Here is a 25,822-nt window from a genome sequence, read left to right as displayed (position 1 = left end):
GGTTCCCCAATCAACCAGATTCCTTAATTTTCTAGTAGGTTTGTTGCTTCCTTTACCACTTCCCCCGCCTCTCTATCACAAACAGCTCGCAATCATTAGTCCAAATCCGACTGAGGGTTTTAAAGAGACTGAATTTCTGACTCTTTGGGCTCGGCGCCCCCAGATGCTCCCTTGGGTTCTTTTGTTTCTGCATCCAAGGTCTCTTGGGATTTCTCTGGTTTGTAGCTTCCTCTGAAACCCCAGCTGCCCATTTCTCTGTTTCCTTCTTGTTTTTTTTTTCTGGAAAGAGGGTCTCCCTTTGTAATGCATTTCTCTGGTTTGTTCATTTCTCATTGTTTTCTGCTTGCTTGATGCTGTTTTACTTCATGGTTACGTTGAATTTTGTAGAATTGTTGTTGGGTTTCGGTTTTCGGGTTGTGATTTTTGTCTGGGGGTTGTAATGTGCGATACGAAGTTTGTGGGGTTTTACATTTCTCTGGTTTGCTTCTTTCTCATTGTTTTCTGCTTGCTTGCTGCTGTTTTACTTCATGGTTACATTTAATTTTGCATAGTCGTTGTTGGGTTTCACTTTTCGGGTTGTAATTATTTCTGGGATTGGGATTGTAATGCGTGCTATGAAGTTTGTGCGTATGTGTTTGATTTGGTTTAGTTGACTATTGACGTTTTAGCATTTGCTGGTCTCTGAGTGTTTGTAATTAATCTGCTATGTTTAGTGGTTTCTTAGAATTATCTGGTTTTTTGGTAAACAGCTGCCATTTTCAGTACCTTTCTTGTTTCTCTGAAAATTGGGTTTCCATTTGTTCTGCGTTTCTGCTTGCTTGCTGTTTAAACTCATAGTTACAGTGAATTTTGTATAATATTGTTGGGTTTTGCATTTCGGGTTGTAATTATTTGTCTGGGATTGTAATGTGCGCTATGAAGCTTGTGTGGTTTCTGTTCGATATGCTTTTAGTTAAACGTCGATATTTTACCCATCTGCTATGTTATATGGTTTCTTAGAATTATCTGGTTTTTTTTGAAAATTAGGTGTTGGGAGAGAAAGTGGGTTTCTAAAAGATTGGCATTCATCAGCTTACCTGTCTCTGAGATTTAAAGTCTCAGCGTTTACATGATGGCGACTTATGCATCGAATTATGTTACCCTTCCTGATACTCGAAACCCGGTGGGGGTACTGACAAGGCTTGGGGGTCGCTTAGGAATGGAGAATCACTTGGGAAGAGTTAGCAGCTTAAAAGTGTCTGAGGAGAAGTACGGTTTTATGGGTGTAACCTATAAGTCAAGTTTGCCTCAAGTTAAGTGCTCAACCAATTCTCAGAGTGTCGGTTCATATCAGAATAGAGACCCTTTTCTGAATCTACACCCTGAAGTTTCATTGCTTAGAGGAGAGGGAAACGATAGGGTTAACAACCCGAGAAAAGATATTTCAGGTGGAGGTGTCACTGAGAGCTTAAGTGACAAATCTTCTCCTAGTAACAACGGTGAAGCAAAAATCAAAGTTATTGGTGTTGGCGGTGGAGGGTCAAATGCAGTTAATCGCATGATAGAGAGTGCAATGAAGGGTGTGGAGTTCTGGATTGTGAATACCGATGTTCAAGCCATGAGAATGTCTCCTGTCTTTCCCGAAAACCGTTTACAAATTGGTCAAGAACTTACCAGGGGTCTTGGAGCTGGTGGAAACCCAGATATTGGTATGAATGCTGCCAAGGAAAGCAAAGAATCAATAGAAGAAGCACTTTATGGATCAGACATGGTCTTCGTTACGGTAGGTTCAAATGCTATTCCTCTGTCATGACTTCCAACATTTGCCTATTTCATGCATTTCTGCACCCTGACATTAAATATCTTCATATGCAGGCGGGAATGGGTGGAGGAACTGGGACTGGTGGAGCTCCTATAGTTGCAGGTGTTGCAAAGTCAATGGGTATATTGACTGTTGGTGTCGTGACAACCCCTTTCTCTTTTGAGGGACGGAAAAGGGCAGTTCAAGCCCAGGAAGGAATTGCGGCTCTGAGAGAAAATGTTGACACACTGATAGTCATTCCAAATGACAAATTATTGACTGCAGTTTCCCCGTCTACCCCAGTAACAGAAGCATTTAATCTGGCCGATGATATTCTACGACAAGGTGTTCGTGGCATCTCTGATATAATCACGGTATGTCGTCTTTAAAAATATTGTGTAATGAAGTGTAATCTTAACTTCTGGCTGTTTAAACCATTCATAGAGCCTTTCAAGGGCCTTCATTTGGTCAATGGGGGTTTTTTTATTTGTTTGTGGATCGATGTGTTTCCCTTTTTGGGCCATATTTGTTACTATAATTGATGGACCATCATCTTCATTGCAGATACCAGGATTGGTAAATGTGGATTTTGCTGACGTACGGGCTATAATGGCCAATGCGGGTTCTTCATTGATGGGGATAGGAACTGCAACTGGTAATGTTTTAGCTGCATACTACTAGGGTGTTTAGAGTGTTTATATCATATCAGAGGCTTCACTTATAATTTTGGACTTGATTTTTGTGGTCCCAAAATTTCCGTATTGCCTTCCCTTATGACACCATTGTGGCTAACGTCCTTGTGAAGTTAATATAGAATAAATGGCATCTAAAATTTCAGTCTTTTTGTTAGAACATGAGAAGGAAAGGTCTGAAAGAAGACATGGTCTCAAGTTAATATATTATAAATTCTGCATTTTTTTTTTATAATAATATGCTGAAACTTTTTTTCTGATTTTTGTATTTCCTCGGAACAGGGAAGACGAGGGCAAGGGATGCTGCATTAAATGCCATCCAATCACCTTTACTAGATATTGGTATTGAGAGGGCAACTGGAATTGTTTGGAACATAACTGGGGGAGCTGATTTGACCCTTTATGAGGTACTTCTCTCTTACTCTCTGTTTTGATCGTACTCATGGGATCATGAAGTTGACATATTTCTTTTCTTCAGTATGAAAGTCTTCCATGTACCATTTCTGTAAAAGAAAATCTGTTCCAACTTGAAGTGTGGTTTACCGTTTTCTGTGAGACAAAGCTATCTTTAGGAATTATGCTTATGATTTCACCATTGCATTCAATAGTCTGAAAATGCTGCAGAGAGGGTACTAGGCTTATTGAAATCGAGATTTCTCCCTTAAATCTTGACTGTGAGGATGACGTTACTCTGCAATCTGTATATTGATCTTATTCTGGAGAAATGAACTACTACTATGATTGGCCTAAAATCTCTTTTAACAATTTTCTCATAAAAGAATCATTTAGTTGGCCCAGAACTGTGCTATGTTCACAATGTAATAACTCCATTATTGCGCTTACTGCTGCTTCCTGTGCTTCCTGCTTCTTACTACTTGCCGCACGTGAACCCTCACTGCCTTTCCGCTTGATATCCTTTACTGAATTATAAATGGTAGTTTTGACTCACAGTTGATATGGCGTTGTATTTTTCCTCTCTTACTCTCTAATTTCAAATGAGCAATTCTCGTAGGTAAATGCTGCAGCTGAGGTTATATATGATCTTGTCGATCCAACAGCAAATTTAATATTTGGGGCAGTGACAGATCCATCTCTCAGTGGTCAAGTAAGTATTTTTGCTTTCTCTAAAATGAACGTGGTAAAAAATATGTCCAAGAGCTTCCTGGTTTCTTGTTGAACATGGTAAATTTGCCAAACCGGATATCATGGGATTATCATAAAGGAATTGGATGGCTGCATCTTAAAATGCAATGTTGCTTGTCTTCGTTTTTCATTCAGGTCAGTATAACCCTTATTGCTACTGGATTCAAACGCCAAGAAGAAAATGAAGGAAGGCCACTCCAGGTAATTCCTTAACGTGCCCCCGCTCACGCGCACACATGCACTAACTCTCTCTTTCAAACAATTTTGTTAAATCTACCTATATGCAGGCACAAGGAGATGTCACCCTTGGAATCAATCGACGGCCATCCTCTTTCATGGAAGGTAGTGCAGTCGAGATTCCTGATTTCTTGAAGAAAAAAGGACGCTCCCGTTATCCAAGAGTTTGATCTCATGCCTCCCGACCTCCACCTCAGCATCCATCCGAGGGATTTAAGTATGCCTCCGTAGATACTAGATGATAGATCATCCATATGCCATTAGCAGTTTCTAGCTTTGCTATTAGATTAGTACATCCTCGTCCGAGTGCATGTTTCCCGTTTCAAGACATTTAGATCTGGCGAGTTTTTCGCCGGAAGATTTGAATAAACGCCATTGGCATGTACAGTTTTCCCTTTTGAAAGTGAGATACAACTTGTGGAGAAATCATGAATGGATTCGTTCAGAGAAAATTCTTCTTTATGTTTATACTCTTGAATTAGAGGGAAATAATTTCCGCAATTCCTTTTTTTATATAGGAAAACTAATGAAAAAAGCTTCAAAATTTTGAGTTTTAATAATAAGGATAAAATAAAGAGTAAAGTAAATACTACTATAATTGACTTTTTAGTGTAAAAATATGGTTTTTCGTTAAAGTGAACAGTACCGTGAGCTTTTCGTAAAAATTCCCTTTTTTTTATTCTTCGCTTCATACCAAATATAGCATAAATGAACATAAGTGTGTAGGCGAAGAAAAGTCCACATAGAAATTACCACTCGATTTTAATTGTCTGGTGTCAAAAACATAATTAATCACCCACAATTTGTTCCCATCTTAGTGGAAGGGTAGTTGTGTTCCAAGTTGAAGATGATGGCCAAGGGTTGTCTTCTTGCATGCTTCCATCTTAAAATCGCCTTCTTCCTTCTTGATGAGAAAGGGCTCGTTTGGCAACGGAGCTTCCGAAGAGAACACTTACGGTCATAAGCGCTTCCGTTGGAAGTGCATTTGTTAGAAGCAGCAAATCTTCAAGTTTTTTTCGTGCTTCGTGCGGTAAGTGTTTGCTTCAAGTGCTTTTTATATTCCATAAGCACTAAATTTTTCTGATAAACGTTGTCAGAAGTGCTTTTGATTATTTGAAAGCAGTCTTGGCCTTTCTAAATTCCTTGCCAAATGGGTCCCAAGTCATCTATAACCCTTCTTCCTCACCCTGCAGTTAGCTTTTGAAGCTCTGGCTTCTGCCCAGTAAATCCCTTGACTAATGCTTCAGCTTCCAATACACTACCAGTAATCTCCACATGAACACTGCCCGCCTGCGAAATGGTGAAACCGACTATTATCCCTAACGATAATCTTTCTCCCTACCACCTTGGAGATGTACTTGATTGCAGAATGGCAATCCAAGCACACCCTTATATTTTTCTTCACAATGATCGGCTTCCCAGCCGGCATACTTATTAACGCAAATGCAATCGCTATCCTCTCGCTGTGATGGTGAAGAACCCTTTCCTTCTCATTATCATCCATATCATGTGGAATCGAATCTGTTTGTGGATCATATCCAGCTTTCTTTATCTGATCAAGAAGAGTATCAAGCTTTTCATAAATTTCTTTCTTCTGAGGATGGGACCAATCTTCGGCTCCAAAGATATGCATTTTGTTTCCAACGTCAACCCAACTATACCCTGGCAATTTCTTCATGGTGCCATCTCTCAACATCTTCCTTACACTCCTCACATCTTCCCATTGCTGCTCCTTGGCATATATATTCGACAGCAGAATATGTGCTCCGATGTTCTCAGGTTCTAACTGCATCAGTTTTTCTGCTGCCAGTTTTCCCCTCTCCTTATCACCGTGAATCCTGCAGGCTCCAAGGAAAGAGCACCACCCGAAAGCATTTGGTTGAATTGGCATGCTGTTTATGAATTCTTCAGCGTCTTTAAGCCTTCCAGCCCGGCCAAGCAAGTCAATAACACAAGAGTAATGTTCATCTCTAGGAACTATTCCATATGTTTTCTCCATAGAATAAAAGTAATTTAAACCATCCTTTACCAATCCAGCATGGCTACACCCTATTAAAAGACTGATAAATGTTATTGCGTTCGGCTTCACTCCTCTTTGTACCATTCTACTAAATGTTTCCGAGGCTTCTTTTCCTAATCCATGAAGAGCAAGCACACCTAACAATGAATTCCATGCAACTTCATTCGGGTTTGCTATCTCATGAAACACTTGGGTCGAATCATCAAGCAACCCACATTTTCCATACATATCAACAAGAACAGTAGAAATGAAAGGGTGTCTATCGAGATTAAGTTTAATTGCCTGAGCGTGAAGCTGGATTCCTTGATCAAGTGCAGCTTGGTTGGCACAAGCCTTGATCAAGCTAGAGAAAGTGAACTCATTAGGCTCAACTCCCCAACTATGTAAGTCAACAAACAAACTAAAAGCCTTCTCGATTTCATCCATCTCAACGTAACCATTGATCAGAGAGGTAGAAGACACAATGTTTCTACACTCAGAGTCAATCCGGAACACATCTGAAGCACTTTCCATATCTCCTGCTTTCGCGTACATATCAGTCAGAGCGTTGCCCACTGAAACCTCCGTTTGAAGTCCTAACTTTAGAACGGTCGAATGAAGACACTTTCCGAACTTACAATCCTTCAACGCAGAACAAGCATTTAAGGCAGTACAAAGAACATGCTGATCTATAACAATCCCATCAACAATCATCCTTTTATAAGTTAGTAAAGCTGCCTCAGAATCACCACTCTTTGCATACCCATCAATCATCGACGTCCATGATACCGCATCCTTAAACGGCATCTCCTCAAAAACCTTACAAGCATCAACCGTCACCCCACACTTCCAATACATATCCGCCAAATTACTACCCACAAACAACTCACAAGCCAACCCGAACTTCAAAGTAAGAGAATGCATCATCCTCCCGATCTCAATCGACCCGAGAAACACACAAGCTCTTATAACACTTGCAAATGCAAACTGGGTTGGTTTCTCTCCGGCAACCCTCATCTGGGAAAACGTTTCTAAAGTCTCCGAGAACCTCAAGTTCTGAGAAAACCCAGTTATCATTGCCGTCCAAGAAACCAAGTTTCTCTGCCGCATTGTGTCGAACAATTTGAGTGCATAGTCGACCTCCCCGCATTTGGAATACATGTTCAGAAGATGGTTGGCGAGAAAGATGCAAAGTGGGTACTCGTTGCGGAGGAGCTGAGCGTGGAGCTCTTTGCCTCGGTGCAGCTGCTTGGTCCGGGCGTAGGTTTGGATGGTTTGCGCCAAGCTGGTGGAGTCCTTGAACATGTACCCGCCAAAACGGCACGCTTGTTGAAAATTCATCAGGAAGGGGATGTAAATAGAAATTTTGTGGAAATGTTTTACAAAATGCACAAATAAAATGAAGGGAGTTTTAACGAAAAGTATGCATTACTGTTCACTTTAACGAAAAATCATATTTATACATAAAAAAATCAAATCTGGTACTATTTATTTTACCTTTTATTTTATCCTTATCATTAAAACTTAAAGTTTTCAAACTTTTTTCATTATTTTTCCTTAAAATGAAATTATGTGGTAAAAATAGAATATCTTAGAAAATAAATGTTAATAACATGATCAAATGAATTGGACATTCTTCTTTAGATGTTGGATTTGCTAGTTATTGCCTTTTTAACCCTGAGAAGAGTATGAGTTGATTTGGAAGTTCTTTGAAAATGGTTTAAAACACTTTTGGTGAAAATGTTTTTGAAATTAATCTTAGTTATAATTAGTTAGTTTCCTCTCTAAACTTTAATTTTGAATACCCCTTAAAGTTTTATAATTGATCAATTCCCTCTTGAACTTTAATTTTATAATTGCAAAAAAAGGTAATTTTATCCCTAATGTAGACAATATCTTCTTCTCTTCTACTAATTCAATCCGTATACTTTTTGTTTGAATTTTAAGGTTTAGGGTTTAGGAGAGAAATTTGCCGATTATAAAAGTCCAGGAGGAAAATTGGCAGCTCCTTACAAGTTTGGAAATAAAATTGACCAGCATCTCTTAAGAAAATGATAACAACACATTTATATCTTATCGAAATACCCATATTTATTCTTGTTTGTTAATTTTTATTTTGTTTATTGAATCTAATAATCAGAAATATAGATGCGCGAGTAGGAAGAAGGAAAAAAAAAAGTGATTGCCAATCCTTTTTATAAGTGCTGTTATGGTTGGTGGCTACATTTTGTCAATCTTTTTCAACATTACCAAGGGGGCAAGACTTGGCAAATCATGTGGTTATGGACATAGATGTTAAATTTCTAGTTGTCGAATTCCTCGAGAGCTATAGCCATCCACATATGCTTGGATTGTGTATTTTGGTGATGTTTACAAAACACACTTCACCTCAAATATCACATCGGGTTCAACATTTCATTACATATAACGTGTGGATGGACTAATATCACCTTTCATTCCATAAAGAATAATGGCAATGCAGACGTGACTATCTTGGTTAAAGTTATGTTGTTCACTTGAGCTCGATTTCTTCTATTTTTTTAATTTTAAAAATAGAATATCGTTCGTATAAAAATAAACCTTCTTAAAATACCTTATAGTCCACATGTAATATATGTAGAGGAACCTTTTCGATTTTTTTCTAAATATATTTGGACAAAATATAGCAACACAATTAGTTGGAGAAAAATTAAAGTTCTTTCTAGGGAACTTTAACGAAAAGCTGCCCATATTATTCACTGTAACGAAAAATCATATTTTTACTCTAAAAAGTCACTCCTGGTACTATTCACTTACAACATATTTTTGTCATTTTCATTAAAACTCAAAGTTTTCAAGCATTTTTCATTAGTTTTCCTTTGTTTCTATTGGCATGGAAATTTTTTTATGAAACAAATGTGATAGAGCTTTAAAATTTGTATGAAAATTTTGGTATTAAGAAGATTATATCATAAGAACATAACTTCTTTACGAGTTTTGTTGAAAAAAAAAAAAACTAATTAATACATTAGGCTAAATAAAAAATAAAAAAAAAAACTTTTAACATAATTGGATATTCCTCTAAATTGTATAGACCTTCTTTTACATGAAGTGGCCAAAAAAAAAATAATTGATTTTTATATGGTAAAACAAAAGGCTAGTTGTAAGGTTGGGTTTAAACAAAAAACATAAGGTTGTTGGCTCCAACAGGTTTCTAACCCATCACTCCTTGGTCAAAACAATAGATCACATACTCTTTATGGTTAAAACAAGCAGACAATACATATTTATTGATGAAATTCCTTGACGGGCATGGGCCTATAGCCTCCATGTGACTTTGCTACTAGTCCCATTGTAAAAAATACGTGACGGGTAGCAATTGCACGTATATCTAATAGTTCCGGTAATATTTGTACAATATTTTGAAGAAATGTGTGTGTGTGTGTGTGTGTGTCTTATAAGTAGATATTCAAGTGTTGCAACTTCTTGTAAAACAAGAATATATACATGAGGAAGTATTACTTGCCCTCTTCTTTTGCAATGCATTTTATGTTGATAGTGCTCCTCCCATAAGGAGGCAAAAATAAGAAAGACATGACAACATGGGGCATCGAAGAGAAAGATGCCAATGTGCATAATACACCACCATTTGGATACTACAGAATCAATTTGTCTAAAACCTTATCGTTTCTCCTTAGATTTTACACTAGTACGTGCTTGACTATGCACGAGTAATTATATATATATATATAGCTATGTAGTACTTTGTATCTCTCTTCACACATCGAAAAATAAAAGTTGTTTGTTATTGTTGTCAAGAATATCTCATATTGAAGATGAAAGTCTTTCGTTAACTGTCGCTTCCACTCATTACAAATTGACTTCAAATTGGATTCTTGTATTCTATGCAATGAAATTTGTTTATGATTCTATCTATTCAAAAGTTGGTAAACTAGTGAATGATTTATAATGTTTTTAGTTGTGTATTATCTAATTGTTGCTTCAGGGTTGTGCTCTTGTTTGAAACTCTGAAAGTATTCTTCGTGTGAATATGAGAAATATATATATGCATGTAAACTTTAAACCCTAAAACCAAACCTACAGGTCTATACTTGCAAAACGATCTGAACAATACCACAAAGTTAAGAAAAAAACAAGAAAGTAAGACAAACCTGGATGTCAAGATGCACATTAATTTAAGAAGTAATAGTCAGACAAGTCAACATAGTCCAAAAATAAAGCAGCACGAGTTGCTGACGAAGCAAGATCTACAGCCTCTTGCTAAGCTTAAATTATTATTATTATTTTTGGATAAGATGAGTTCTTAAATTTCATAGGAGAGCCAAAACAAACCAAAGGCTGCTAGCTTATGTGCATCAGAAAATATCTATTTGGAAATTGAATAGTATGCGAAGTTTCATTGAATATGGCAATTATGCATGGGAAGGATATGGACGCTATGCCTTTAAAACATGCATGGTATTGTCAATTTGAGAGCAGCCCACGGTTCTGTTACTTTCCAGCTGCGGGTTATGCAACTTGCTACTTGGTTGCAACTAGGTCGAAGAAGTTGTCAATTTTAACTCATTAAAATGATATTGATGGTTTATATGGCAATTTGATATTTTTTATAATTTTTTATTTTATCTGATATTTTCAATAATAATGTTATTTTATACTTTTTTTTATCTTTTATGAGTTCAATTATTGAAACAACCAATCAAATACTTAAAACACACGACAACATTTATTATATATTGCACCACATCTTATTTAAAAATTATTAAATGAATTTGACAATAGAAGGCTTTGCCTTCAATTGACTTGGCGTCACGCAAGAAACTGAAGGCTCGGTTGGAGAGAGTTTATTGCCATTTTTTAGTGTTGCTTGTGTATGTGTTAGTTTTGACATCTCCTTTGGAAAGTTACAGTACAAATATTTAGAATGGTTCGACAAATTTGATTATTTTTTCTTATAGAAGTTAAAAATTTTGATATTTACATTAAGGTGTGAGATTGGAATCAAACTCATCATATATCTCATCAAAAGTCGAATAAAAGACCTCTCATTTATAAATACAAAGAAATATTAACAAACCGTAGTATTAGCGGATTGTATAAGAAATGCACATGTTGTTGAGAGCAAGAATCCTACAATGAGAAAGTAAGAAATTTTGCATGTGCTTTATAAGAAATTAAGCTTAATCTGGCCAACACTACCACTTGTTTTATAAGGTAAAACTTCTCATTTCTTCATGATATTAGAGCATATTGTTTACATGTTAAGCTAACGGTACACGTACATTTACATTACCCAACATGTGGCATACTGAAAACATGAATGCATAAATCTCAAGTCAAAATTTAAAAACTTTAATGTACTTTTAAAAAGTTGAGTTATCGCGACTCAAGTATTGTACTTTATTACCAGAGTCTCATTTTCCTTTCCTTCCCTTTTTTTATTATATTCAAACAAGAACTAAGCCACATAAAATGGACTTCAATCTCAGCCAAGCCACGTACCATACACAAAAACCAAAACCTTTTGAGTTGACGTGTAACACTAACTCCCCACCCATTCTAGCCTGCATTATTATTTATTAACACACACATAAATCCTCCCCTAACCTACTATACTACCACCATTTGATTTCACAAAGTTCGAACAACTCCATCCAGAGGAAGAAGAAGCAGCAGCAAGCTCTGGCAAGCACACATTTTTATCACCATTTCTGAATCCAAATGAGAAGAAAACCATCTCAAATCTCTCTGCAGAAACCCATCATCCAAAACACTCCAGTTCTACCAAATATGGAAGAAAATGGTGAGCAATTCTCAAAGAAAAATGACAGTTTTATGGAGCAGCAAGGAAGCACGTCACCTAAGATGCATGAAAAGGACGAGGAACTTTCAACAGTGGACGGTCAGGATTCGGCTGCTGTAGAAGGTGATGATGATGTTGTGGTAGATCAAGTGCCTACGGTGGCAGCGGCGGAAGAAGAAGAGAGTGGACTTGAGAGGTTAAAGAAGCATAGAATGGAGGTGGCCGGACAGGTTTGGATTCCGGAGATATGGGGGCAGGAGGAGTTGCTGCAGGATTGGATAGATTGTTCAGCTTTTGATGCTTCTTTGTTTCCGAGTGGGATTATGACTGCTCGGTCTGCTTTGGTTGAGGAGGGGAGGGAAAACTCCGGCAGATTAAGGATAGAAAACAGGTGTTGAATATTCATTAATGATAATTTAATCTTCTTTTTATTAGTTTTATAAGATCTTTTATCTTCGTTTTTTTAATTATATTATTATGATCATATACAAATGATTGTTGAAACAATGAGTTTACATACTGTGAGAATGATTTTAGTAATAATGATAAAAAAAAATTTAGGCGATATTATTGTCTAATTTAAATTATTGAAAGGGAATTCGAACTTAGGTATACGTGTACTGTTGTAACCAACTCAGCTAAATCTAAATCTCTAAAGAATACATTTTCAAAATAACGGCATGCGCAACTTGTATTAAAATTTTGTGTTCAACTTTGTATTAAAATATGGTTAGAAAATATAGGATCCATTTATCACCGGTGCATAATCGGAAGAAATTTCGAGTTTGAATTCCTCTCCAAAAATGGAAGATAATTTCCTTTTTCAGTTTGATTAAAAGGAGGATCGCTTCGCTTTTCCCTTGAGATGATATTGGTTGAATGCCAGTGAGCAAACAAATTTAAGCCAGATTATATATTTTGGAACAAAATGTGAGCAATCATTGTGAAATGGGGGGAGAGGATGATGAAAAATTCGATCCCTTTTTTTCCTTTTTTTTTTTTTCTTTTTCTTTTTTTATCATAGATTAGATATCAGATTAGCCACCGACGAAGTTCGAACTCATGCCGTTATGCAAAAGTTCAACTCATTTCCACCATTGTGATAAAGAGCCACTTGCAGTTGATGAAGAATCAATCTACCATCTGAGGACTCAGATGCGACGGGAATCCTAATGTGGCAATATCTCAAGCCTATCACCCATTGCCATGTGAAAAAGATGAAATGCATAACAATCCATGACTTGGGTTGGAAACTTCAATTATCGTCACAATGACATCTTATCGTTGGTAAGTTTCTCTCGGGAGAGTAAAAGTCGAAAGACAGAATAGAAGTCGATGTTTGAAAGCAAATTTGTTAATATTGTAAGCCATCTTCTTTCTCATAAATATTCACTACATGATTACATCTGCTTAACAACAACAACTGCGCTCCATTCTGTCTCATGTCTCCTATTAGATCCAAGTACTCTAAGTCTTTTCTTAGAGTTTCTTCTAAAGTCTTTCTCTACCCCTTCGGGCCTGAACCTCTGTCCCGTAATTGCATATTCTAACCGGAACGTCAATAGGCTTTCGTTTCATATGTCCAAACCACCATAACCGATTTTCTTTTATCTTTCCTTAAATTTCGGCTACTCCTACTTTATCTCGTATATTCTCATTCCTAATCTTATCATTTCTCGTGTGCCCACACATCAAATAAAGCATTCTCATCTCCACAACACCCATTTTATGTACATGTTGATGCTTCACCGCCTAACATTTCATGCCATAAAGCATTGTTGGCCTTATTGACATCCTATAAATCCCTTGAGATTCAGTGGCATACGACGGTCACACAACACGCTGGATGCACTCTTCCACTTCATCCATCTAGCTTGTATTCTATAGTTGAAGTCTCCGTCCAACTCTCTGTTCTTTTGCAAGATAAATCCTAGGTAGCGAAAACTGTCACTCTTTGGTACTTCCTGATCTCCAATCCTCACCCCTAACTCATTTGAGTCTCCGTTTGCACTGAACTTGCACTCCATATACTTTGTCTTTGACCAATTTAGGCGAAAACCTTTAGATTCCAACATTTTTCTCCAAAGGTTAGGCTTCGCATTTACTCCTTCCTGAGTTTCATCTATCAACGTTATATCATCTACGAAAAACATACACCAAGGAATATCACTTTAAATATGTCTCGTTAACTCATCCATTACTAATGCAAAAAGGTAAAGGACTTAAAAATGAGCCTTGATGTAACCCCATAGTTATGGAGAAGCTTTCAGTTTGTCCTTCATGAGTTCTTACGACAGTCCTTGCTCCATCATACATATCCTTTATAGCTTGGATATATGCTACTTGTACTTTTTTGTCCCTTAAAATTCTCCAAATAATGTCTCTTGGGACCCTATCATGCTCTTTTTCCAAATCTATAAAGACCATGTGCAAATCCTTTTTCATATCTCTATATCTTTTCATCGATCTTCGTAAGAGATAGATTGTCTCCATGGTTAAGCGCACTGTCATGAACCTGAATTGGTTATCCAAGACCCGTGTCTCTTGCATCAGTCTATGCTCAACTACTCTCTCCCAGAGCTTCATTGTATGACTCATTAACAGAATACCCCTATAGTTCATGCAATTTTGTAGATAGGCACCAAAGTGCTCTTTCACCACTCATTTGGCATATTTTTCGTTTTCAAAATCCTATTGAAAAGGTTTGTGAGCCATGCTATACCCGTCTCTCCCAAGACTTTCCACACTTCGATCGGTATATCATCTAGTCCCACTGCATTTCTATGCTTAATCTTTTTCAATGCTACACCTACTTCTTCCTTCCTAATTCAACGGTAAAATGAGTGGTTTCTACACTCTTCTAAGATACTCAACACCACCCCCCCCCCCAAAAGAAAAGAAGTACTTCTTTCATGTCCTTCATTGAAAAGATTATGAAAATAACCTCTCCATCTATCTTTGACTGTGTTCTCTGTAGCAAAAACCTTTCCATTCTCATCCTTGATGCACCTCACTTGGTTTAGGTCCCCTATTTTCTTTTCCCTTGCTCTAGCTTGTTTATAGATATCCAACTCTTCTTCTTTGGTATCTAGTTGCTCATCAAATGCCGCTAACTGAGCATCTCTCACAGCTTTCTTCGCTTCTTTCTTCGCTATTCTATACATTTCACCTTTTTCATCGGTCTTATCCTTGTATAAAGCTTTACAACATTCATTCTTAGCCTTAACCTTTGTCTGTACCTCCTCTTTTCACCACCAGGATTCCTTTTGGTGTGGAGCAAAGCGCTTGGACCCTCCTAATACCCCTTTTGCTACTTTTCAGATACAACTAGCCATGAAATCCCACATTTGGCTAGCTTCCCCCTCTCTATTCCAAACGAATTGGGTGATTACTTTCTCTTTAAAAATGGCTTGTTTTTCTTCTTTTAGATTCCACCATCTAGTCCTTGGGCACTTCAAGGTCTTGTTCTTTTTACTCTCTCCTTTGATATGTACATCCATCACCAACAAGCGATGTTGATTAGCCAAGCTCTCTCCCGATATAACTTTGTAATCCTTACAAGTTATACGATCCCCCTTCCTCATTAGAAGAAAATCTATTGTGTTTTTGACGACCCGCACATAAAAATAAAATAAATAAAAAGGCCATATTTCACTAACTATACAATCTTTCATGTCTTTGTTTTTCCAAAAATTAACAACAGGATAAAAGAAATATATAACACGTTTGCTATTACACAAGTGTTTTAGCAGCAAAGGGTTTCTTTCGACAGCTATTCAGATGTCAGCTCCCATATTTTAATCGTCCCGTCGTCGGATGCAGAAGCAAGAACCCGGTCTTCCTAAAGAATTCAACAGCAGTGTACGATGGAAATGTTAGTATACGTATGAAAGTTCAACCTCTCACTTCTCCCTTTCTTCAAATATATAGGGAAATATGCACAAATAAAACCGGTTAAAAACTTCGAATCACTACTAAAACTGGAGGAACACTAAGCAGACAATTAAGCCGCTACAACCACGGTCTACACGGCTCATTATCTGTTTTGTGTCCCACCCACAATCATGATTGGACTATGTGCATATTGGTACCGTTCAAGGGTATCAGCAACAATAACGGTCCTCAAAATGGTAGCGGTAGTTGTGTGTTTGTGTTGATAACAGTGATGCTTGTAATTACAGTCGAGGTTCAATGATGATTGTGGGTGGTAGTATTGACTATGAAGGGGGTGCTGGTGATAGTAGTAGTGGATACAACAGAAATTACAGCGACAGAAGCAATGACGGGTGGTGATAGCCATTTGAGTCGTGGTGGCAGTAATGGTAGCAGATACGAGTTAAAGAACCTAGAGTCCATGTCGGCACCCCCTCAATTCACAAGGAAAAGAATAGGACCTAAATAAGTTGCAGAAGAAGAAATCTTACCCCAGGGCTCCATTGCACAGAATTGATATCCATGTCATGGGCATTCTCCTTCCTCAAAAGCAATTTATAAGAAGGTCCATCAACCTGAATGAAAACACACAATTCGGTAACTTAATACTCTCCAAACCAGATAAGCAAATAATAGAGCCACTCCAATCATCTAGCACTCGATGAGCTTGCTACTAGCATCTGCGTACGAATCAGAAGTAAACACAAATTTAGAGATCGAAAACCTTGCCGAGTGATTTCGGCAAGGGGACTATATGTCTAAAAAGCATTAGATTAACTGATCCACATCAAGCTCTAGATATATATTTAGGGTGGTGCTGTCCACAGCCCCTTTTTACTCCCACACACCCCCTGTTAATCTGTCCTTTGGTCTTCTTCAATTCATTCCATCCGACATCCGTAATTGAGAGGAGTATGTGTAAGGTAAAAAGAGGTGTGTGGCATCACATATATTTATTAGCAGTTTACCATCAGATGCATGCAGAATCGCAGATATTAAGGCATACGAAATGAATTCTGAAATAATCAATGTGGGTTAAAGATTATGACATACCAAACCATCTTGATCATTGTTCTCCACAAAAAATTTTATGGCATCATCAGCAGCTCCAGTGGCTATGATATTGTCCCTGTCATTTTTCAATCAAATATAAATCAATATTTGGGATAAATCCAAATCTTATTTGGTGAATAAAAAAATAAATTAACTAACCTAGTTAACTCAATCAAATCAATGCGACCATGTTTGGTGTATACTTTACCCAGATTACTATACTATCTTATACCGAATAAAAGATCGTGAGAATATTCAGCAAACTACCAAATTAAACGGCTCATCTTGATTCTTTCCCGTGTTTTATAATCTTGACTACAAACCCTCAACAGTTGGGACTATTTCTTGGGTTTTAATACCTTGACCAATGAACTGAAAATATTGTCCGGTCATGATAACCTGAAAGAGTGCAAAGATGTCGCCTGAAAAACCAAAAAGAACGAAGCATCTTGTCAGTACAATTACAACAAATGAATTACAGCTAACTGTCAGCACCCTATTAATCCAATTACTAATTAACGAATTAAGTTCAATAATAATATCTTTCTCTAGCTACAAAACAAAATTACATGGTCTCTTTTTGTGGAAAATATAAACTGTTTCAAATTCATGCATGTTTACATAAGAGTCGCAGTGGATGGTGTAAGCGTCAGGATGCGTGAGTGTTCAAAAGTACAGAAAGACCACATGAGGAACTCAAAGTAAAAAGTACATAAAACAAACAAAAAGATTTATAGAACTAAATGAATATCACAGAGAGAGAGAGAGAGAGAGAATTCTCAACTTTTTTTAAATAATTCCCAAAAGTGAAAAACCAATTTCACGTATGGATTCTAAAAAAGTAAAGAAGTACTCCTAATGCTACTCACCAAGGAGCAAAGCCATCAGCAGACATCTTTGCATCGTCTGATCCCCATATCTTTAAAATAAGATCATCACTGCAAAATCAGTACATTGTTATTTATTTCTTCAATTTTTCTTTTTCATAGGTGTTCTTACAAATGGTGTTTTAGTATCCAAACCAGGCAAACATTAAAATGAGATATCTTTTCTGCATACCTGCAGGTAACCATTTTGTCTCCACTGGCATTAAACGATAGAGCCCAGACGGTAGAAGAGTGACCGCTAACAAGAAAACCGATGAGCTAAATTAGAGTAAAATGGTATATTTTAGTAAAAAGTGCTAGCAATACTGCAAACTCAACTGGTTTAGAACCATGCATTACATTCAACAAAAAATCTCCTGCATTCCTAAGATAGGATCATATTTATTTTAAATTATATATGAACAGCTGAGATGCATTGCATCCGCTGCACATTCTAGTCGTCCATATCTAATCAATCAGAGAAACATGGCCTCATCTAAGGAAAAACTGCTTAGGAGTGAACACACGCACAACGTTATGGAATATTTTACTTGAAGTGAACAATTCTGAAGAAAGAAGGATGATGAAAATTTCAAGATGCAAAGAGGCTAAGGCGTATTACTTGTTAGCTTCACCTAATGTTTGAACACACGCCCAATCATCATCATCACCATCATCTGCCCATATCTGCAAGAAACATTATACTGAATCATAAAAACTCTGAGGAAGTCCAATCTTCTTGATACATAATGAAAGAAAAAAAAAGTAACCATTTTTGTAGGACGGTGGTAGGGAAAGTAGTAAAAGCACTTAAAAATTCTATGCTTTTACCTTGACAGTGTTATCATAGCTACAAGAAAATATAAGATTCCTAGTGGGATGCCACTGGACCATCTTCACATCCTGTGTATGGCCTTGCAACACTGAAACACAGTCGAACTCATTCCCGGGCAGCGCTTCCCATACCCATACAGTTTTATCCCGCCCGCAAGTCGTAAGCATAGACCCAGATGCATTCCAACACACACTCTTCACTTCGTTTTCATGACCCTAATACACACAAACACACACACACACAAAAATGCCTTTTCACTTTACTAACAAAAACCAAGAGAACCCAACTTGCAAAATCGACGATTTATGCAAAGCAATAGTCTTTCAATGCCATTAACAAAATACCATCTTTACTAACAAAAATCAAAAGATCCCAACTTGTAAAAAAAATTGACCAATTTATCTAAAGCAAGATTCTTTCACTATTTGCATACCTCCAGACTGGCAACACATTCGTAATCGCCTCCAACATTTTCCCAAATTGCAGTGGTGGCATCGAAGCTTGCAGTGGCCAATAACTTCCCAGATGGGGACCAAGCGCACGATCGGACAGTTCTGGTGTGCGTTTCATCCAGAACTGCCTGCAACCCGTAAAAACTCCATTAAGAACCGACCCATTTAACAAAAAATGGAAATATTAAATAAAATTAGATGAAAAGATGGGTCACCTTACAATCCCAAGAAGAAGTGGATGAGTTTTGTTCCCAAATACGAACGGTCTTATCGCCGCTGCAGGAAGCGAAGGAAAGGGGAATTCCGGCGACACCGGTGGCCGGATTCCAGGCGAGGCTCCAGACCCTATCAGTGTGGCCCTCTAGCGTCTGAATCTCTCGCAGCTCTTTTGCTAACTCCATGGCCAAGTGAGGCTTTGAGCTATGAGGAGTCGGCGAGGCAGAGGATTTGACTGTGCGAATGCTCTCTGTGTTGAGTGTTCTAGGAGGGTACTACATTAGTCACGGGCAAAACAGTCCTCCTGACAAATTAACACGTAGTTTCATTTAATTTCATTTCCACTTTGATTACAAGTAAACTTCCAATTTCGGTTCGAGCTCCACACTTGCATGTTTAGAAGCCACCATTTTGTTTTGGCAGACCATCTGACTTAGGAAGTCAAAAGTACAATGATGCCTTATGTGGTACCTGTTACTGTAAGGTTTTTTAAGACACATTAAGAATATATAATTGTTCCTCTACGACATTAGTATAGATAATAGTGTATATAATTGTTGAACCTAATAGATGGGCCTGAAGAGAGCAAACTAAAGGATGAGAAGACCAAGATATTAGGCCTATAAGCCAGCCCAAGAAACTCGATAGATAGAGCGCTACCACAACAACGAAGAAGATGACCACTCTTGGCCCTGCATTGCCTAGTAATAAGAAGGAATGAGCGCAAAACCTAAAGTACTTTTCCATTGGTCAAGACAGTTGGCAAGCCTAACAACTTCTTAGCATAGAATTTTAAGGACAAGTCTGCTCAGACATCAACTTCAAGCCACGCGTTGGCCATTAACGGGAAAAGAAGTCTATCAAAAGATATAAATATCGTCAGGCTAGCACTCAGCTAAAGTGCCAACCACTCATGAACGAACATTGCATTCAATTCTTGTCAATCCAAGAAGCCATGCAAATAGCCTTGTGCAGTCATTGTCTCTCCACATGTTAAATGAACAGTGGAGAAGTAGCTTATAGGTCGAGCTTACACATTCGACCCATTAAATGATAAGGCAGTGAGAGAATTAAGAGGACAGTACTTTGGGGGCTCACCTAGGACATATATAAGGGAGACGAATACCCCTTAATAAGTTGTCGAATCCACGGGAGGAAAATTACATTACATTATTTTAAGGCACTCTTGTAATCCACTTCAAATATATATTAAATCACTACAGTGGACGTAACCTATATTTAGGAATGAACCACTTAAATTGTTTTGCTCACAATATAACTTTTGTTTTAAAAGCTGGTACACCACTAAGCGTGTGCCAAACAAAAGAATTTCATAAGAATTTTTTTATTATAATCGATATTTTAAACTAATTTATACTAAATTGAAAAATTATTCAAACTTACAAGGCAATGATTTGAAGATGAAAACTCTAACAATTGATACAAAATTTCCATTGAAAATAGAAATTCTAAGCCTACATGGACCAGTACCTTCGGAGCCCACACAGCCCGGTCCGAACGACCCGCCCCAAACCGTTCCAACACTCTAGCGGACCGCTCCGAGCAACCCGGTTCTCAAATCCAAACACAATATTACAGAACCCAAATCCATTTCCCATTTCCACGACGCAAGAGCTCTGACCAAAATCTTCCACCTCGCAGCTCGGATCAGAAGCAACCGGAAACAGATTCGCGCAGATCGCCATGGATTCAGCGGCCCGAAGGAGCGGCGGCGGCCTCTTCGAAGGCCTATACAGGGTCATCATGCGCCGCAACTCCGTCTACGTCACCTTCGTCATCGCCGGCGCCTTCCTCGGCGAGCGGGTGAGCATCTTACAAGTTTTTAGATTAGGGTTTCCCTCACTGAACCTCTCGTTTCAGATTATTTTTGTTCCCTGTTGTTTTCTGTTTGGTTGGTAGGAAAATCTGAGGAAATTAAAGGGATTGATTTGCGATTAGGTCAATTTAGTCTAACAGAAAGCTCAGGAATTTCAGATGTGTTTATTGTATTTTGTTGAATTGATCTTGTGATTAAACGGGAGCGGCTATATTTTTATTGTGTTGGTGAAAAATGGGTGAAATTTGATATTTGTGATTGCCATTTAGTAATAAATTTTTGGTAATTAATTTTATAGATCTAATTTCATTAATTGGTTTCATATATGTTCATATATTCAACGCTCGTAAAGATGAAAAGTTGCTAAATTGATCAAGTTGAGGGTCATATATATAGTGGAACTATCGAGATTCAAAATCTTGGCACGTTGGTTTATGATTTCATATTATCTCATATGTGCAATGCTCGTAAGGACATAGAGTTGCTAACTGGAGACATTGCTGGATTTGCATTGCTTGGAACTTTACATTTCGGGTGTTTTTTTCTTCTTCTGAGTTTTGGGGTGTATGCATATTTCTGAAACAGTTTTTTTCATTCCTTGCTGAATTTGTTTCTTATGATTCGCCTCTTACTTCTATTAGATTTATGTTGTTTTGTGAAAGAAGAATGAACGTCATAGTGTTTCTTATGTATTTGATTTGCTGGTTTCAGGCTGTAGATTATGGAGTTCATAAGCTGTGGGAGTACAATAATGTTGGGGTATGTGAACTTTTCTTTAGTTTTATCTACACATGGTGGTTTGCGTGCACTTACTCCGTGTATTTTAGAATTTATGTATTTCCAGTTTGATGGAAACACTTGAAGAATGCTATGTACGATTGTGCCCGTGTGTTATTTTCTATATTAGACACCGATGGAAAATCAAAATTGTAAATTGCTTTTACTTATTTTCCCTTCTGTAAATACATGCTGGTTTTTTATTTTCCTAAAGACAAAACTTTTGCCCATGGCTGGATGTTCTGTATACTTCATTTGGTTGAGCATGTATGCTTGTTTGGATTGTTCATTGGGTCTGGACCTACATGTTTTGGAGAGAGTTTAGGTGGTGCTGGTTATAGATGTATTTCGTAATTTGTTTTTCAAGGGAATGTTTATCTGGCATTTGTTGCTCTTCCTTACCTATGTCGAACGGATGGGAATTTTCGTGAGTCTGGCCGCTGGCCACAGTTGGGATGGATTGTCACTTTCCACATCTATATAGACATGTATATTGTTCTACTCATGTCTTCAGTGCAGTTGGGATTCTTTGTCAGTAGTAATTGTTTACGACATTCTGTACACATTGAATGTACTTGTAAAATTTCTCAATTTTGATCGGTCTACTGGACAATGTCACAAGTTTAACATTGAAACTGTTTATTTTCTCTTTTATGCAGAAACGATATGAAGATATTTCAGTTCTGGGGACAAGGCAATCGGAAGAATGAGATTACCAACGCTTCTCTTCGACAATTCTAAAGTTTTCATACTCTTGGAAAGTTGGACCATGCAAATTATGCTTTAGGTAGGACTTCTGATTTTTGTAATAAAGTATGGGCGGATTCAGCTTATCTATCAACCTTCTTCCATTCAACGAAAGTGTTTTTGAAGTGTCGAATCAGTTGTGCACGGCCACATTGACTTGATTCTGCCAATGATTATTGTTTATTTCTGAGATTTTGATCCCTTTTGCCTTATGATTTGTGTTATCTCCAGTTATTTTGTTTAACAAAATCATGATTAGTCAGTTTAGCAAAGTTAAACGAAAAACTCGACAATCTGTAACAAAGGAGAAATTATAAACTAGAAAGGGGAACAAAGAAATGTGCACTGGGATGTAAATCCACGATGGTAATTAAGGTTGTTCTGCTCACTTTTGGCTTTGTGTACATGAACGAGTGACACAGAGCTATATTTTCCGTTTAGCTTTCTTTCTATTACTTCTCCCAATTTTAACTAACCTTTTGACACATCAACACAAGATAGGGAAGAAGAGAAAACAATGAAGAAAAATATTAATGAATTATTATTGTGTCTTAGTAATACTACAAGTTACAAGTTTGGATTTGTAATTAAGCAGGGCATTACACTGATTGGTTGTATGGATGATAAGTCAAGTAAGTGAGAAATCTATTTTACCTCCCGTTGAGGTCAAATTAAGTTAAGGACGGCCTTAACCCTGGGGTTAGAATATCAAACCCTTACGATGGCAACTGGAAGCAGGCATTAAATTATTTGGCGTTCTTTTTTATTTTTATATTTAGTTTTATGCCTCGCTATCTTTGAGCCATTGATTTAGTCGACATACTTCCTATGACGCGCTAATTCTTTCGAGGTAACCGAAACTTGATATACAAACAAACCAATGGAAGAAAAAATGTCTTCATGAAAGATCAAGTCCAGCTCAGCCTAAAAGTCCCCCAACAAACTGGAATATCTAGGATTTTACTTTTATCCGTAAAATTTCATCAAATCCTCAATCGATGATCTATGTCCTCCGTTCGTTCAATGACCTTGACTACACGGGATCAATTGTTTAACATTGGGTTCAAACAGTCACGTTAATAATTTTAATTGACTTTTAACAATAACAAAATTTAAATTTCAAGGACTTAAGTGTGATACAAGTTAAATATCGTGGGATGTTGATGGAAATAAGTAAAAGTCAGCGTATAAAGATAAAACTTAGAAGTATAGGGATTCGAAGGAAAATATCAAAAATAGACAAAAGCGTAGCAAGCAGCTAGGGTTTTATAAAAGCCCCAAAGTCTCTTCACCATTTAGCGCGGCAGTCCAGAAATCCAGTTCTAGGGTTTCCTTCTTCAGGTAGCCTCCGCCGCCACTAGGGTTTTCTCATCTCATCATTCTGTGCATTCTGTATTGCGGCCTCGCTAAAATTTTCGTTTCATTATTCTGATTTGTAGGAAGTATTTTCGCAGCGAGGACAAAGATCTAACTAACCATGAGGTAATTTCATTTTCTCCTCCTGTTATTTGTTCATCAGATTGTAACTAGTTTTGGGTTATTGATCGATTTGGATTTTAATTGAATTTTTGGAAACCAAAATCCCAAATTTTTGTTCATGTTTTAGCATGTTGCTTGAATCCCTTGCTGTTTATTTGTTTTAATCTGGTTTTGCGAAGTTTACCGGCTAGAAATTGTGGTTAGGGATTTAATACTCCTGAATCTGTTATTGTCTGGGTGAATAATCTGATATTGCTTTTACAGAAAAAGGCGTGTGCTTTGATTACTTGTTTTTGGGGCTTTTTTTAATTTATGTGTTTTCTGGTGGTGGTGGGCGAAAATGCCAGTGATAGTCTAAATCTTTAGATGATTTAGAGTTAATTTACATTCATGTCTTGTACCATTGATTGTATTATGTATCTAAAATTGATCGATGTGAAACATGTTCCCTAGCTCTATCGTAGGAGTCAAGAACCCGTTTCGGATTATTTTACATTGGCCGTGTTACCTAAAGTTTGTGATTTTACCGTCTTTGTTAAAACAGTAAGCTTTCAAGTGATGGGCTGAGGGAGGCCATTTCTCAGATTAAGACAAATTCTGAGACAAAGAAGAGGAAGTTCACTGAGACGGTTGAGCTTCAGATTGGTCTGAAAAACTATGACCCACAAAAGGACAAGCGTTTCAGCGGTTCTGTCAGGCTTCCACATATCCCTCGCCCTAAGATGAGGGTTTGCATGCTTGGAGATGCTCAGCATGTTGAAGAGGTAAGTTGACACATCTCGAACTGTTTATGAATTTGTTGACTCTGGATGCATTTGTGATGGAGTAGAAGCTAAATCTGTGTATCCCATGCTTTACCACAGGCAGAGAAGATGGGTTTGGACTATATGGACGTTGAGAGCTTGAAAAAGCTTAACAAGAACAAAAAACTTGTTAAGAAGCTTGCCAAGAAATACCATGCATTTTTGGCTTCTGAAGCTGTCATTAAGCAGATTCCTCGTCTTCTTGGCCCTGGTCTTAACAAGGCAGGCAAGTATTCCTGATTATTAGCTATTCTGTATTCTCGTTGTTGGACATTTTGATTTATTGAAGTGGCAGCTAACACTAACTCTAGCTTTGTGTACAACTTGCAGGTAAGTTCCCAACCCTGGTGAGTCATCAGGAATCTCTGGAGGCAAAACTTAACGAGACCAAAGCTATGGTGAAGTTCCAACTTAAGAAGGTTCTTTGCATGGGTGTTGCTGTCGGCAATCTTGCTATGGAGGAGAAGCAGATTTTCCAGAATGTGCAACTCAGTGTCAATTTCTTAGTTTCACTGTTGAAGAAGAATTGGCAGAATGTAAGTTATTGGCTTGATCGTCCTTGCAGCATTTGGATTTTTGAATTATACCCGCTCTGTACTAAGTTTTGGCTTTCAAATTTATGGATAACAAACTTTAAATGCTTATTTCATTGATCCTGTTGCTATTATATCTTATATTGAACCATTTGCATTACTATATTTTCTTGAATATTAATGTTGATAGTCGTTTTATTTCATTTAGTCGAGCGTTTGAGCTGTAAATTGTGATTTGTTCTGAAATGAGATTGGATTGGCATTTGAAGCCTCGACTTCTAGTTGAGTATCATTTGATGCATGCTTTTATCTTTTTTACCCTTTTAATTGTACTTATGTATGTTGCCCTTTTCTGTGTATGATCAAATAGGTGAGGTCTTTGAACTTGAAGAGTACGATGGGGAAAGCTATCCGTATCTACTAAGTTCATAATCTTTATCAGAGACTTTCCAAGCGAAGGAAGCATCAGCAAACTTTTTTCTAAGACATTTATTGCATATGTTTCAGTGTTCTATTTTGTTTTCATTAACTTTGATTTCGTCGTTAAACTACAATTAGTACTCTGTTGTTTTAGATGAATGCTTTTGGAAAATTTTGAAGGAAAGTCTTTTTCTCTAATGTCTAGTGGATGGTGAAA

The 25,822-nt window shown here is 37.4% G+C and overlaps 6 protein-coding genes across 7 annotated transcripts; 4 read left to right on the top strand and 2 right to left on the bottom strand.

Moving 5' to 3' along the window:
• Positions 1-2: 2 nt before the first annotated feature.
• LOC137745209 (cell division protein FtsZ homolog 2-2, chloroplastic-like) lies at positions 3-4,353 on the top strand. 2 transcript variants are annotated; one of them, XM_068485125.1, is made up of 8 exons: positions 3-198; positions 1,027-1,762; positions 1,855-2,154; positions 2,345-2,435; positions 2,755-2,879; positions 3,485-3,577; positions 3,751-3,816; positions 3,903-4,353. In XM_068485125.1, exons 2-8 carry the CDS (start codon positions 1,109-1,111, stop codon positions 4,020-4,022), a joined length of 1,449 nt encoding a protein of 482 aa, XP_068341226.1. In that variant the 5' UTR covers positions 3-198; positions 1,027-1,108; the 3' UTR covers positions 4,023-4,353. The 2 variants fall into 2 exon arrangements, with proteins under 2 accessions (XP_068341226.1, XP_068341225.1); XM_068485124.1 differs by having other exon boundaries at positions 4-217.
• Positions 4,354-5,034: 681 nt separating this feature from the next.
• Positions 5,035-7,156, bottom strand: LOC137744583 (pentatricopeptide repeat-containing protein At4g33170-like). Its single transcript, XM_068484360.1, has 2 exons — positions 5,240-7,156; positions 5,035-5,142 (listed from the first exon to the last, which is right to left on the bottom strand). The coding sequence occupies exons 1-2, from the start codon at positions 7,154-7,156 to the stop codon at positions 5,035-5,037; spliced, it is 2,025 nt and encodes a 674-aa protein (XP_068340461.1).
• A 4,297-nt stretch (positions 7,157-11,453) lies between these two features.
• LOC137746269 (protein BIC1-like) lies at positions 11,454-12,219 on the top strand. Its single transcript, XM_068486344.1, has one exon. The coding sequence runs from the start codon at positions 11,573-11,575 to the stop codon at positions 12,050-12,052; it is 480 nt and encodes a 159-aa protein (XP_068342445.1). The 5' UTR covers positions 11,454-11,572; the 3' UTR covers positions 12,053-12,219.
• A 3,062-nt stretch (positions 12,220-15,281) lies between these two features.
• On the bottom strand, positions 15,282-19,444 carry LOC137745343 (protein CIA1-like). The gene is made up of 10 exons (XM_068485287.1): positions 19,009-19,444; positions 18,775-18,921; positions 18,338-18,556; positions 18,129-18,193; positions 17,700-17,765; positions 17,510-17,578; positions 17,000-17,062; positions 16,641-16,716; positions 16,079-16,162; positions 15,282-15,495 (listed from the first exon to the last, which is right to left on the bottom strand). Exons 1-10 carry the CDS (start codon positions 19,192-19,194, stop codon positions 15,427-15,429), a joined length of 1,044 nt encoding a protein of 347 aa, XP_068341388.1. The 5' UTR covers positions 19,195-19,444; the 3' UTR covers positions 15,282-15,426.
• A 1,173-nt stretch (positions 19,445-20,617) lies between these two features.
• On the top strand, positions 20,618-22,564 carry LOC137745346 (cytochrome b-c1 complex subunit 9, mitochondrial-like). The gene is made up of 3 exons (XM_068485289.1): positions 20,618-20,833; positions 21,558-21,605; positions 22,283-22,564. Exons 1-3 carry the CDS (start codon positions 20,714-20,716, stop codon positions 22,331-22,333), a joined length of 219 nt encoding a protein of 72 aa, XP_068341390.1. The 5' UTR covers positions 20,618-20,713; the 3' UTR covers positions 22,334-22,564.
• Positions 22,565-23,597: 1,033 nt separating this feature from the next.
• On the top strand, positions 23,598-25,803 carry LOC137745344 (large ribosomal subunit protein uL1-like). The gene is made up of 6 exons (XM_068485288.1): positions 23,598-23,711; positions 23,810-23,852; positions 24,394-24,613; positions 24,713-24,878; positions 24,983-25,188; positions 25,556-25,803. The coding sequence occupies exons 2-6, from the start codon at positions 23,848-23,850 to the stop codon at positions 25,607-25,609; spliced, it is 651 nt and encodes a 216-aa protein (XP_068341389.1). The 5' UTR covers positions 23,598-23,711; positions 23,810-23,847; the 3' UTR covers positions 25,610-25,803.
• The last annotated feature ends 19 nt before the right edge of the window (positions 25,804-25,822 follow it).

The sequence above is a fragment of the Pyrus communis genome, chromosome 9 (assembly GCF_963583255.1).
Source record: "Pyrus communis chromosome 9, drPyrComm1.1, whole genome shotgun sequence".
NCBI classification, from domain to species: Eukaryota; Viridiplantae; Streptophyta; class Magnoliopsida; order Rosales; family Rosaceae; genus Pyrus; species Pyrus communis.
Note: the sequence above shows the minus strand (reverse complement) of the source record. Positions and strands in the feature narration are given on the sequence as shown.